The sequence below is a fragment of the Microcaecilia unicolor genome, chromosome 11, assembly GCF_901765095.1.
Source record: "Microcaecilia unicolor chromosome 11, aMicUni1.1, whole genome shotgun sequence".
NCBI classification, from domain to species: Eukaryota; Metazoa; Chordata; class Amphibia; order Gymnophiona; family Siphonopidae; genus Microcaecilia; species Microcaecilia unicolor.
The window spans coordinates 128,323,946-128,338,803 of NC_044041.1; the positions used below are offsets into that span (position 1 = coordinate 128,323,946).

Here is a 14,858-nt window from a genome sequence, read left to right on the forward strand (position 1 = left end):
GCGCCATCGTGCTGTGCGCAACTGCACACTGTGGGCCCCGGCCAGGCTGGGGGGGAGACGGCAGTGTGGTAGCGTGCGTGCATGACACCAGCACGCGTGCGTAGCGCTGGCCGCAACTCCGCAAGACTTTAGCGCGAGGTTACAAGCGGCCCGGCGTCTGACCAAGGAGGAGCTGCCAGTGAGTGCGACTGCTGGGAAAAACAGGTGGGAGGTGGCTGAGCGGCCGACAGCGAGCAGATTGGGCAGAAACTAAGGCTGTGGCTGCTCAGCTGCTGTAAAACTGGGTGGGCCTGAGCTGAGATCGGGTGGGCCTGGGCCCACCCAGGCCCACCCGTAGCTATGCCCCTGACTAACAGTAGCTAGGCAAGCTCATTTTTCAGTTCTATCAGTACTCTAGGATGAATACCATCTGGTCCAGGAGATTTGCTACTCTTCAGTTTGCTGAACTTCCCCATTACGTCCTCCAGGTTTACCGTGAAGTCAGTAAGTTTTGCCGACTCGTCCACTTGAAATACCATTTCCGATACCGGTATCCCACCCAAATCTTCCTCGGTGAAGACCGAAGCAAAGAATTCATTCAATCTCTCCATTACGTCTTTATCTTCTTTGATCGCCCCTTTTACCCCTCGGTCATCCAGCAGCCCAACCGATTCTTTTGCCGGCTTCCTGCTTTTAATATACCGAAACATTTTTTTGCTATGTTTTTTGCCTCTAATGCTATCTTTTTTTTGTAATCCCTCTTGGCCTTCTTTATCTGCGCCTTGCATTTGCTTTGACACTCCTTATGCTGCTTCTTGTTATTTTCAGACGGTTCCTTCTTCCATTTTCTGAAGGCGTTTCTTTTAGCCCTAATAGCTTCCTTCACCTCACTTTTCAAGCATGCCGGTTGTCTTTTGGACTTCCGCCTTTCTTTTCTAATTCACGGAATATGTTTGGCCTGGGCCTCCAGGATGGTATTTTTGAACAGCGTCCATGCCTGTTGTACAGGTTTTACCCTCTCAGTTGCCCCCCTAAGTTTTTTTTTTTTTACCATTCTTCTCGTTTTATCATAGTCTCCTTTTTTAAAGTTAAACGCTAACGTATTTGACTTCCTCTGTATAGTTACTTCAAGGTTGATATCAAAACTGATCATATTATGATCACTGTTATCAAGCGGCCCCAGTACCATAACGTCCCTCACCAGATCATGCTCTCCACTAAGGACCAAGTCTAGAATTTTTCCTTCTCTTGTCGGCTGCTGCACCAGCTGCTCCATAAAGCTGTCCTTGATTTATTTATTTTATTTACTAGGATTTATGTACCGCCTTTTTGAAGGAATTCACTCAAGGCAGTGTAGAGTAAGAATAAATCAAACATGAGCAATAGACAATTACAGCAGTAAAAATATTCAAATAACAATACAAAGTATGGCATAGTACACTACTTGCAACGTCAACACAATACGTAATAGAACATTTTATTTGACAGTGTAGGGTAAAAGCAAATATGGAACATATAGATAGGTAAGAGAATAAGAGGAGTTAAAAAATAAGATGAGTAATTTAAAGAAATGTGCAAATGGGGGCATTGCCATTCCCTTATCACTAGGGAGTGCATCTCCTTACCTGAGGGACCTTCCTGGATGTAGAAGTGGGTAACAAAGGAGGGCTGGCAGGTGTCAGACAGACGAACACAGAGGACCTTCCGTTGCTCTGTTTTGGATTTCCGGACCAGGAAGGTCTAAGGGAGAAAAAGACAGCGAATCATTGGGTAGATCAGGTCTGAGGTGGTTACAGCCTTGCCCTGCCTGTTTATGTCCACTTTCTAGCTCCCAAGCACCACAGAGTAAGTGAATATGCTTTTACCTCCATAACAACATAATCAGAATACTGGAAAATATCCAAGAAGGGAATTGTCTGATTCTGTTCTGCACCGTAAGTGACAACAGCCTCTCTGAAAGTTATGGGGCAGATGACAGACTTCTCTAAAAATTATATCCTCTGCCCATCACACACATATCCTTGGTCACAGTGGCCTCTAAACTCAAATGAGATTCAGAGGCCTCTCTCTAATGCCCAGATGATCGAAAACCTTGGGCTGTTCCAAACAACGCTGTAAAAATAGCGCTAGAACAGCGCAGGGCTTTACTGCCCCTATGTTCAGATATAATAGCATGCAAATTTCTGTACCCTATTTATCATTATTATTATTATTATTTGTTACATTTCTATCCCACATTTTCCCACCTTTTTGCAGGCTCAATGTGGCTTAAATTTTACCGTTAACGGCGTTAGCCGATTCCAGTCTGAACAAATACATAGTATGAATGAATACAAAGTGATATTGTGGTAGAATGAGGTACATGTATGGTAGGTAATTGGGGGGAACTTAGAGAGGGAGAGGAGAGGAAGAGTCAGGTAATGTCCACTACGGTCTTTGGTTATATTGTGTCACAAGTGTTCAGGTATTTTATGTTGGGTTGTTGGGGTCATAGGGTAAAGTGCAGGAGGATTGTGTCTGATGTGCTCAGGCACAATCCTCCTGCACTTGTTTGACAGGTCTGAGCTGTCAAAAGCCCAGACCTGTCAAACACAGGGGCTGGAGGTCCATGGGACCACCAGACCCCAAACAGCATGGCCCTGGTGGCCTAGTACCCCCACCCCGAGCCAAGCGACATGGGGGCTGGAGGTCCAGTGGAGGGGGAGGGGCTGCATTGGGGGGAATAGGGGACCTGCTAGCATGCAAATGCATGCTGGACAGGGCTCACTATTCCTCCCCAATGGTCTGCAAACTCTAACACCAGCTTCAAGCTGGCATAGGGTTTGCCGCAGACAGTGTGTCAATGTTTGGCGTGCCACTCGCTGATCATTGAGTAGGAATAGGTTTAGCATGCATTTCCATGCTACTTGTGCTAAGAGTCCTGTTTCGCTTGCATTTGCATTCAGAGCCCGCGAGCGCATTTTCACGCGCTTGGGGGCTTTGATCATGGGGCAGTAGCAAATACAGGCGCTAGTATGGCACTAATAGCCTCTAGCGCCCGTGTTTGCTTCTGATCATCTGCCCATACAAACCACAGGCGGGCCACCTCAAGGGATTGTGGCTTCCTGAGTCAACGTTTGCTTTGACCCCCCCCCCCCCCTCCATTGCATGCAAATCTAACTTATGAATATTCATTATGAGCATTCTGAAAACCTAACTGGCTGTGGTTTGTATGGGAACCAATGCGTTAGGGTGGTCAAGCTGTCATATAACAGAAAAATGCTCTTATATGGCAGCTTGAATCCCCTAATGATAATACTGCAAGACTGATGCTACGGGTGCGCTGAGGATGCATGTGACTGTCAGTTCTGCTGGTCCCCTGCCCCCTTTCATGTCAACTTCTTGTTCCAGCGCTATTTATCTAAACTCAGTCTGTCAGTATCTTTGATGCTGTTTTGGTAGACACATTTGCTCTTATGTCCCTTGGTCATCATCTGTGACTGAAAAAAAAATGCTTGACTCCTGAGGCAGGTGCATCAGGCACCGAAACACAGGACTGTGTCGAATCACTTTTAGCCATTATTCATCATCAATAGACCACTTGCTTTGAAATCACATTGGTATACCCCTTTCTTCTTTTTATTTCAACTAAGGTAGGTACGCCACTGCCCTGACCACAAGGACCCCAATGACAGACTTCTGTAGCAGTGACAGCCCTAAGTCATAGATTTCTCTATTAGAGGGTCTAGTTCTCACCCCTGGTGGTTCACGCTGAAGGATGTGCAGAGCAGTGGCAGAGTTAACGGTGAGAGGTAGCCAGACAGACTGGGTGAGGAGCAGACGGTCCAGGACACTGATGCTCTTCAGGGAGCCACGATGGATGGGCTTGTGGGATGAGCAAGAGTCCGGGTAATCATACACCGGGTCTGTCGAAGGCCTGTAGAAAGAGGAGCACATTATAGCAATCATAACTGTCGTAATGCACATACACAGAGATGCCATGTTACCTAGTTCCAGGCTGGAGATTATGGGACAGTTCTGGATTTCTGACCACCCCATACAGCAGCATTTTACATGCTACTCATTTTTTTTCTTTCCTCAACAGTCTTTTTAAAGACCAGCTTATGTTTTTGGGGGGTTTTTAACCAGACGTATTGCCAAGGACAAATGTGATTTTATTTATTTATTTAGATTTTGCTCACACCTTCTCAAGGTGAGTTACATTCAGGTACACTGGATATTTATAAGTACATAAGTACATAAGTAGTGCCATACTGGGAAAGACCAAAGGTCCATCTAGCCCAGCATCCTGTCACCAACAGTGGCCAATCCAGGTCAAGGGCACCTGGCACGCTCCCCAAACGTAAAAACATTCCAGACAAGTTATACCTAAAAATGCGGAATTTTTCCAAGTCCATTTAATAGCGGTCTATGGACTTGTCCTTTAGGAATCTATCTAACCCCTTTTTAAACTCCGTCAAGCTAACCGCCCGTACCACGTTCTCCGGCAACGAATTCCAGAGTCTAATTACACGTTGGGTGAAGAAAAATTTTCTCCGATTCGTTTTAAATTTACCACACTGTAGCTTCAACTCATGCCCTCTAGTCCTAGTATTTTTGGATAGCGTGAACAGTCGCTTCACATCCACCCGATCCATTCCACTCATTATTTTATACACTTCTATCATATCTCCCCTCAGCCGTCTCTTCTCCAAGCTGAAAAGCCCTAGCCTTCTCAGCCTCTCTTCATAGGAAAGTCGTCCCATCCCCACTATCATTTTCGTCGCCCTTCGCTGTACCTTTTCCAATTCTACTATATCTTTTTTGAGATACGGAGACCAGTACTGAACACAATACTCCAGGTGCGGTCGCACCATGGAGCGATACAATGGCATTATAACATCCGCACACCTGGACTCCATACCCTTCCTAATAACACCCAACATTCTATTCGCTTTCCTAGCCGCAGCAGCACACTGAATTGTCCTGATTGTCAAGTATATGCATCAAGACTCCTGAGGCAGGCACGTATGTGCCAAAACATGGTACCGTGTTCTCAGCTTAATTAAACACCTATAATTTGGAGTCCTGAGCCTGTTTTTGAAGCTCCTGATCCAGTTCCCACTCCTTGTTTTTTGACCACACATAGGTAGTCCATTATTTCTAATAATCTTTTACTATTGCTTTCAATAACGTTTGCTATTGTTTTGGGTGTACTTTATTTATTTGGTTCACTTATATCCCACATTTTCCCAGTTTGTGCAGACTCAATGTGGCTAACAAAGTTACAAGAAAATTACATAGTACAGCAGGTTATAATAGTTATATAAAAATTGACAAATACAGTAACGTAAGCTGCTAATTAAGAGAATACGGATGGGAAAACAGGAGCTACAAAAGGGAAGCGGACATAAGGCCAAAAGCGGGAAATCAAACAAAACGGAAATAGGGGTTTAAATAATATTGTGGGCTTTGGAATAGGCTTTACTAAACAAATAAGTTTTTAGTAATTTTTTAAATGTTGGGTGATCTGTTGTCTCTTTCAGTAGTCTCGGCAAAGCATTCCAGGATTGCGGGCTGATGTATGAAAAGAAGGAAGCCAGGGGTGTAGCCACGGGTGGGCCTGGACAGGCCCAGGCCCAGGCCCAGGCCCAGCCACTTTCCCTCCAGGCCTGCCCATTTACATCCTTGCTCACTGACGCTGTCGCTGCCTTTTCTCCCGCGGCTCCACCGGGTACAGCCGTCCGGGAGGCAGCGTTCAGCGTAGCCTGCCTGCCTGTCCTTAATTCTTCTCCCCAGGCTCTGCTTCGCTGCATCACTCCCTGCATTCTTCTCACACAGCGCTGCCATTCACACAAGCAGCTGCGCTCCCCCCCTACTGCGTCCATCTGGTCCTAACAGGAAGTGCATCAGAGAGGACCGGATGGACGCGGCAAAGGGGAGCGCTGCGTGACAAGCGAGTAGAAGAATGCAGGGAGCAATGGAGCAATGGAGCGATGCAGCAAAGCGGAGCCTGGGGAAAAGAATTAAGGGCAGGCAGGATTGAGCCAGTGGCTGACAGCTGTGGCTCGCGGACACTGCCAATGACCACCCAAGAGGTAGGGTTCTTCAGCAGGGAGGAAGTCTTAAGCTGGTGGGGCTTGAGGATCCCTGCCAGCACAGGTATTTTGTTTACTTTGGAGGGGGGGCACAGGTAGGGGGAGGAGTGGAGATGGAATTTTTGGCCCACCCACTTTGGCCTCGGGCCTACCCTAAATCAGCTGTCTAGCTATGCCACTGGAGGAAGCGTAGATTGACTTGTACTTTAGATTCCTGCAGGAAGGGCAGAGCAGAATAAGATAAATACGAGATGATACCAATGAATTTCTGGGAGGTAAATCTATCAAATCACACATGTAAACTGGTGCTTCTCCGTAAATGATCTTATGTGTTAAGGCGCAGATTTTGAATTCAATACGATCTTTAAAGGGTAGCCAGTGAAGACTCTCACGGAGAGGCTGCGCACTATCGAAGCGAGTTTTTCCAAAGATTAGTCTGACTGCGGTGTTTTGAACCGTCTAGAGCTTCTTCAGAATATTGTGTATACTTGTGACTCTGCCTACTGCCAGCAACCTACACCTACTGGTTTCAACCCATATAATGGCTAGATAGCCTCGTACCATCTCCTTGATATCAAAGGTAGAAACAGGGACTGCAATCCCACACTGCTTTGGGATTTATTTCTTTCAAAATTTATATTCCACACTATCTACCAGTTCTAGGCAGATTACAACATTACACATATAAAATAAAATGATGAAACAAAACATCAGTACGTTCAAAACCACATCAGCTTTATATCCAGGCCAGTCAGGATTTCGGTCTCATTATAGCACAGAGACAGACTTAGATAAGGGTGAGATAGTGCTAGCAGTCTCCCTCAGTTCCAGGCTGGTGCATTTTGGGACTTGCAGCGTTGCTTTCAATGGGTAGGATTGAGCACTGAAAGTCACACACTGTTTTGGGATATAAGTTCAAAACCAGGACTGACCAAAAAGTCTCCAGACTGGAACTGGGTAGCTTGGTATCTCTGCTACCTGGATCTCTCTGCAGCATTTAATCTTATTGATTGTAAGTTACTCCTTGCTAGACTTTCAGCCTTCGCATTTACTGGAACAGTTTTTGCTTGGATTGAATCTTCTATAAGAAATCGCACTTTTAGTGCAGGAATGCCAGATTTATCATCTCAGAAAAAGGAACTCAATTGTGGAGTACCACAGGGTTCTGTGTTATCCCCTTCATTATTCAATTTATTTCTAAGTCTACCAGCTGCCTTGATTCAAAACTTTGCCATTTCTTTTTATTTTTTGCAGGTGACATTCTATTACCATTTTACACAGACCAAGAACACATTGATATCTCTCCTTTGCCAGAATGCTTGGATTCTGTTTTCCATTGGCTGAGTGACCATCAATTAGCTTTGAGTCCTGAGGAGACTATAGCCTGCTGGCAGGGTTGGGCAGTAATATATTCATAAGTAATATAGTACCAGTAATATATTACTTTTAAAAGTAACAAGTAATTGTAATGACTGCTTTCATGTAAATGTAATGAAATTTATTTATTTATTTGTTACATTTGTATCCCACATTTTCCCACCTATTTGTAGGCTCAATGTGGCTTACATAGTACCGGAGAGGCCTTTGCAGGCTCCGGTGTAAACAAATACAGTGTGATGTTGTGGTAAGGTCAAGTTCATGTGGCACAGCCACATTAGGGAATCGGAGAACGGAAGAGTTGTGTTATGTCCATTACATGCTTTAATCATTACTTTTTCCACTAATGAGTAATTATGGGGCTCATTTTCAAAGCACTTAGACTTACAAAGTTCCATAGGTTACTGTAAGGGGCATTGTCCATATGTTAAGTCCAACTCTGGACGTTTTGCTAAAAATGTCCAACATTCAAGTGAGGAATATACCATTTTCAAAACAGAAAATGGCCACATGCAAGATGTTCCTGTGCTCTATGTGTTTGTTTTTTTGGTCCATTAAAAAAAAAAAAAATGTCCAAGTGAAATATGCACAAAATCAAGCCATTGGTATGTAGGAGGAGCCAGCATTCACAGTAGACTGGCTACACAGACATCCCAGGAGAGTAATGGGGCACCCTAGGGGGCACCAGTGGTATACCAAGGGCAGGGTGGTGGGGGTGGTCCTCCCCGGGTGCACGCTGCAAGGGGGTGCAGGAAGCAGCTGTGTTACTGTCAGCGCTGCCGGCTCCCTGCTTCCTCTGATGTTACTTCCTGTTCTGGGGCAGGGAACTGGCAGAGCCAACAGCCGTGCAACTGCATTCCCAGGAGGTAAGAGCAATGCGCTTGGGGGGGGGGTGGAGGTGATGCGCCAGGGGTTATGTGCCAAGGGGGTGAGCAGCGGTGATCCGCCCCTGGTGGCAGCTGACCTAGGAACTGGGGGACACTGCAATGGACTTCAAATAAATGCTCCCAGGTGCACATCTCACCGTTGCTCCCATATCTTGTCTGCTGAGCCCCCCAAACCCCACCTAAAGCCCCAAACCCCCAATTGTACACCACTACAATTCACCTTATGGGTGAAGGGGGCACCAGTATGTGGGTACAGTGGGTTTCTGGTGAGTTTTGGAGGGCTCACAGTTTCCACCACAAGTGTAACAGGTAGGAGGAGGTATGGGCCTGGGTCCACCTGCAATACACCCACCACTAAACTACTCCAGGGACCTGCATGCTGCTTCAATAGACCTGAGTATAACATCTGAGGCTGGCATAAAGGCTTGTAAGTAATGTTTTTTATCACATTTTCTGGGGGTGATAGGGGGTTAGTGACTACTAGAGGAGTAAGGGGAGGTCAACCCTGATTCCCTCCAGTGGTCATCTGGTCATTTAGGGCACTTTTTTTTGGCTTACTCATTAATATAACAGGTCTAGACCAAAACGTCCAACTTATAGCCCTGGATGTTTTTGTTTTGTTCCATTATGGTAGAAAAACGTTCAAGTGTTAGGAACACTCAGATCCTACCCTTAACGTGCACCTTGTGATTTGATTGCACTTCTGACATAGAAAAAAAGTCTAAAAACTGGTTTCGAAAATACCAATTTGGACGTTTTTGTGAGAAAAGCGTCCAAATACAGATTTACTCCACTTTTTGGATGTTTTTCTCTTTTCAAAATGAGCCCCATGGAACTTTGTATAAGTGCTTTGAAAATACACCTCTATATAACTTAATCTAAGAGCCTCTTTTATCAAGCCACACTAGTGGTTCCTACATGGCAATGCCAATGGAGCCCATTCAAAGTGAACAGGCTAGTGCGGCTTGATTAAAGAGGCCCTAAGTGCTTTGAAAATACAACTCTTAATGTCTCATTACTTTACACAGACACAGTAACTTAGCATTACTTTTATTAAATAAGTAACTAGTAACTGTAATATATTACTTTTCACAGTAACATAACTTACAACTTTTATTAAATCGTAAGTGTAATACATTACTTTTACGAAGTAACTTGAGCAACACCGCCTGCTAGTTGACTGGATGTGTCTTTTGTCCAGGTGTTAATCTCACAGTTTTTGGAAAGGATATTCTGCCAGTTGAACCTTTTCGTTATTTGGGAGTTGTATTAGATCGTCGGCTATCTTTTTCCTCACAAATTACTGCTATACTTAGGTTTTGTTATTGTGTTCTCTGCCAATTGTGTTGTGTATGCAGTTTCAATTATGATGCCTTCCATTCATTGCTTCATGAATTACTAATATCAGGGTTAGACTATTACAATGTAGTTCATTGTGGGATTTCCAAAATTAATCTAAAAAACTTCAGATCTTACAAAATACTGCTATCCTCTGTCATGCAAGTAGATTTCATCATGTTACCCCCTCTTGTAAAAAAAAACTACACTGCCTTCCTGTAGAATTTAGAATAATGTTTAAGATCCTCCTACTAATATTTCAGGCTTTCTGGATGGGTATTCAACTTTATTTAAGCTCTTTGATGATTCCATAAGTGCCCCCTTGGATCCTCCGCTCTTTGAATGATCAACAGTTGGTTTTGCCTAGACCGACATTTGCCCAGGTGGAATCTATAAGAAATTCTGCTTTCTATTTGTTTGCTCCATTTACTTGGAATAATAATTTACCTTTGTCTATTTGTGGAGAACTGTCACTTAAGAAATTTAAGAGAGCAATTAAAATGAGCTATTCAAGCAGGCTTTTGATGTTTGCGCATGTTCAGGCCTCCAGTTAATGTTAAATTAAAATTTAACGTGTCCCAAACAATTAAAATACTTCTTATGTGGGAGCATCCAAAATGTTAATAATACAAAATAACCCAACGCAAAATACCTGAGGTATTTTACTGTGAGTCTAATAATGACCTGTGCATAGAGACCTCGGCAGTGACTCGTTTCATGCTGGGATCACTTGTCGGGCAGTGATCCCGGCATGAAACGAGTCACTACTGAGGTCTCTATTCACAGGTCATTATTAGACTCACACTAAAATAGCTCAGCTATATTGCGCTGGGTGGTTTTGTATTATTAACACTCCACTTAATATGTCATGTATATGTGTTTTCTTTTTTTGCTGTGTCTTGCAGGAGTGACTGAAGATTTTACCAAATTTCCTACTTTACTTTGAAGTTCTTTTCTAATACTTTATTTAAGGGCTCTTTTACTAAGCTGTGCTAAAAAGCGGCCTGTGCTCTTACTAGTGTGTGTGTGTTTCGTGAGCACTGAGGCCATATTTTCCATTTACTCCATTAATGGCCACGTGCTAATTGGTTAGTGCGTGGCAATGTAGCTGCACTAACCATTTAGTGCAGGGCACGTCTACTCTCTGCCCCCAGACCCGCCACCAGCGTGTGCCGTACACAAAACTACCATGGGACGCTGCAGCACACCCCATGGCAGTACCTTTTACAAACTATGCTTATATTCCACAATCTATTTATTTATTTGTTCTTATATCCCACATTATCTGAAAATTAATTTCAGTTCAATGTGGCTTACATTTAACAGAACTCAATTACATTAACAATATACTGAATAAATCAGTCATAAATATATAATTTTAAAATGCAATCTTAATTAAACATTATTTATACCTCTTATTTCCTTGGGAATTCCATTCCACCATTTGGATCCCAAGTAACTTAAGGGGTCTTTTACTAAGCTGCGGTAGCATTTTTAGCTCGCAGTATAGATCAGCTGGTGGTAAACGTTGAGATGCCCATTATACCGTCAACTGATTTCTACTGCGAGCTAAAAATGCTACCGCAACTTAGTAAAAGACCCTCTTAGAGTTGCTGTGTGAGCTGACCTATAGATTATGCTTTTGCAACTGGAGAGGTGGAGAAGTACATAAGTATTGCCATACTGGGACAGACTGAAAGTCCATCAAGCCCAGCATCCTGTTTCCAACAGTGGCCAATCTAGGTCACAACTACCTGGCAAGATCCCAGAACAGTATAATACATTTTATGCTGCTTATTCTAGAAATAAGCAATGGATTGTCCCCAAATCCATTTTAATAATTGGTCTATGGACTTTTCCTTTAGGAAGCCATCCAAACCCTTTTTAAACCCTGTTAAGCTAACCACTTTTACTACATTCTTTTAATTACACATTGAGCACAAAAATATTTTCTCCAATTTGTTTTAAATTTACTACTTTGTAGCTTCATTGTGTGCCCTCTAGTCCTAATATTTTTGGAAAGAGTAAACAAGCGATTCAAAAATACCCATTCCACTCCACTCATTATTTTATAGACCTCTATCATATCTCCCCTCAGCCATCTCTTGTTTTGGGGTCTTCATTCCTTCTAAATAGATTAATTAAATCCACCATATAACCTGGTGCCATTCCAAACAAAATTATATTGTGTAATTACCGTCAAATTCTATGCGGATAACAAGATACAAGAAATCCAGCCAATCCCTGGAGAATAACACATCATCTCTTAAAATAGTGGACAATCAGCATGACAAACATTTCCTAAAAAGGAAAAACTTCAAATGTTTTCTAAATAAATGATAATTCAAAATAGATCTAACTGAAACTGGCAACAAATTCCAATTGCGAGCTACAGAAAAAGGAAAATTAAATGAAAATATCACTTTAAAGTGAATTCCTTTGGGATATTGCGGCTTCAGAGAATTTCTAAATGCTCCTGTCCTTTACAAAGCTGTGGGGGAAAGGGCCCTGCGGTGGCGGCAGGGGCTGTTTTTCCCATGCGCCAGGGCCCTTTTTACAGCAGCAGGTAAAAAGCCCTAAAAAAATGGCCATGTGGCAAGATAACACTTAGCACAAGGCCATGCGATGGGGAGAACTTACTGTCAACCACTGAGGTGGTGGTAAGGGCTTCAGCAGTAACCTGGTGGTAACCGGGCAGTGCGCGGAGATGCCCAATAGCACCGCACTATAAAAAAAGTTTTGCCCAGAACGCTGGAAATGGCGCAAACTCAAGCCAGAACTACTACCAGCTGCAGCTGCAGCTGCAGCTGCACTGGGCTGGCGGTAGTCCTGAGTTAGCATGTGGTAAATCCGTGCTGGGCTTACCGATGCTTTGGAAAAGGGCCCCTAAATTAGGGAAGCAAATTAGTTCTAACATATAAAGAGGAGCATTCCCATACAAAATTTTAGTTACCACAGCTTAGTAAAAGGACCCCCTAGCCTGTACACCGCTTTGACCCAGGGGCGGAGCCAGATGACCAATTTTAGGTGGGCCTGAGCCCAAGGTGGTGGGCATGGAATTCCCCCCTGGCCCCCCTCCGATTTGCTCCTCTCTCCACCCCTCCCTTCCCACAAACCCCAAATATTAAATACTTGAGCTGGCGGGGATCCCCAAACCCTGCCAGCTGAAGATTTCCTCCTCCTCTTCGAGCAGCCAGCACTCTTCGAAACAGCAGCCTCAAACTGATGTTGCTGCCAGCAGACCATGCATGCTCAGTGCTTTTGCAATATGCAAAAACTGAGCATGTGCAGAAGGGCCATCTCAGCATCAGCTCAAGGTAAGTGCTGCAGGCTGACATTTGGAAGAGCACTGGCTGCCCAAGGAAAGAAAATCTTCAGCTGGCAAGGTTTGGGGATCCTCCTCACCAGCCACAGCAAGAGTGTTACGATTTTGAGTGGGCCTGAGTCCAAAGTGGGTGGGCCCCTGCCCACCCAGGCCCACCTGTGGCTACGCCTCTGCTTTGACCTGCTAGTCAGTAAAGGTAGTATAGAAAATGTAAAGAAACTAACTGGGTAACTTGGCAGCTCTGAGATATTGATAAAATTCCTGGGGAGGTGGGAATGAAGTTTCATGGTATCAGGACCCTTGCACTGGTTCCAAATGAAGTGGAAGAATTAAAAAGGAACTACAGGGCCAACGACCTCCCCACCCCCCATTTGTTATTCTCCATGAAAAAGGTACCTGTGCAGAAAGGAGGCACAGAAGTCTGGTGTTAACATGGAAGTATGTACCTTTACTATCACACTAGGTGCAAAGATCACAAGTAAAAAGTACACATGGAATTTATCCTATTTAAACGGATTCTCCTCAGGTAAATGGGACGTTTACCCTCCAGATCTCAGAATGTTTTGTGCTTTTTCCTCACAGGCAGAGCAGAAGACAGGCCCAGGGCAGGACAGCTCATATACTTGCATTCATTTTATTTTGAAATTCTCACACACGTTTTAGGACATTTTCAAAGTGCCTGCAAGCCAGCAAGTATTTTCTCAGAAAATCTCTTTTCTGGGGAATCATTTTGCAGCTGCTCGCATGTGTGAAAGTCCATGGGTACTGTTTGTCCTCACACTTTGCTCCAATTTTCAAAGTGAATGTGAACCAAACTTGTACTCTGAAAATTCCCCAGGAAAATTGCCTGCACACATTTACACCTGCCAGTTTGTGGGGAATAGTTTCCTGAGAAAAAATATGCACATACCTTTGAAACTTCAAAGTGTGTGCACATGTCAATTGTCAACCCCTCTCCAGGCCTGTCTCTGGGAGTGCCTCATCTCACTGTTGGTAACATGATGCCCAAGTATTTTCACTCCCACAGAAAGCAATTTACTAAAAGCCTATTTCCATAGAGAAACCACTGCTTTGCCCACAAAATGGCTTAGAAAATACCACTCTCTGGGCAACACAAGTACAAACTGTCACACCAATAAAGTTTCCAGAATCTAACTCTGAGACAGCTGGAGAGGAGGAGTGTGAGAGCTGGAGGGAGCTCCTTCTGCTGGGAGGAAGAGCTGGTGACTGATTCCTTGCAGAGAATTTCAGACAGGAGATGCTGCAGTTTTTGGTTGTGACTGGGAGTCAGTCAATGCTGGGGAGGGGTCTGCAGGTTCCACCTGTCCATTTATCTGCCTCCCCTCACTTGAACTCCTTCTCCCCAATCCAATCCTCTTCTGCTATTTCCCAAACTTTTGTGTTTCCTTACCTTGATTGGGATGATGGACAGGGCTGGGAGACCCTGTTCCCCAGATCCTGGGACTCCATAGCGCAGCTCAGCAGAATCCCCTGAAGAGCCAGCAGTGTAGACTCTGTCCCTTCTCTCTCTTCAGGCTGCTGCTTCTGTGGTGGGGTCCCTGGGCTAGGAGAGGAGAAAGGCATTGTCAAGCGTGGAGGGCGTTAGGCACAACAGGATGAGCGCATGAATCACGAAGAGGGGGTGAGGGATGCCAGAACGTCCAGCCAACTGCAGGGGAATGCCAGGGAGAAACAGTCCTTCCCAGCTCAATAGAGTCACATAGATATGTGTGGGTGGGGGGGGGGGGGAGTTGGGGGTGGGATGCGATCCTTCTTCTTAATGTTCTCTCTCCTGTTTCTGCCTCTGCTTAATGCAGCGGACCCCCACGCATATGAGTCACAAAACTATTTATGCAAAACACTGAATAAATGGAT

The 14,858-nt window shown here is 44.4% G+C and overlaps 1 protein-coding gene across 2 annotated transcripts in view; it reads right to left on the reverse strand.

The window, feature by feature from the left end:
• Positions 1 to 14,858, reverse strand: part of RIN1 (Ras and Rab interactor 1) — a 66,197-nt gene that overhangs the window by 48,026 nt on the left and 3,313 nt on the right. For both annotated transcript variants that reach the window (XM_030219192.1, XM_030219191.1), the window contains exons 2-4: positions 14,395 to 14,547; positions 3,715 to 3,895; positions 1,605 to 1,719 (exon numbers count right to left, since the gene is read on the reverse strand). In XM_030219192.1, coding sequence (XP_030075052.1) covers positions 1,605 to 1,719; positions 3,715 to 3,895; positions 14,395 to 14,547 — 449 coding nt within the window. The remainder of the gene's footprint in view (positions 1 to 1,604; positions 1,720 to 3,714; positions 3,896 to 14,394; positions 14,548 to 14,858) is intronic.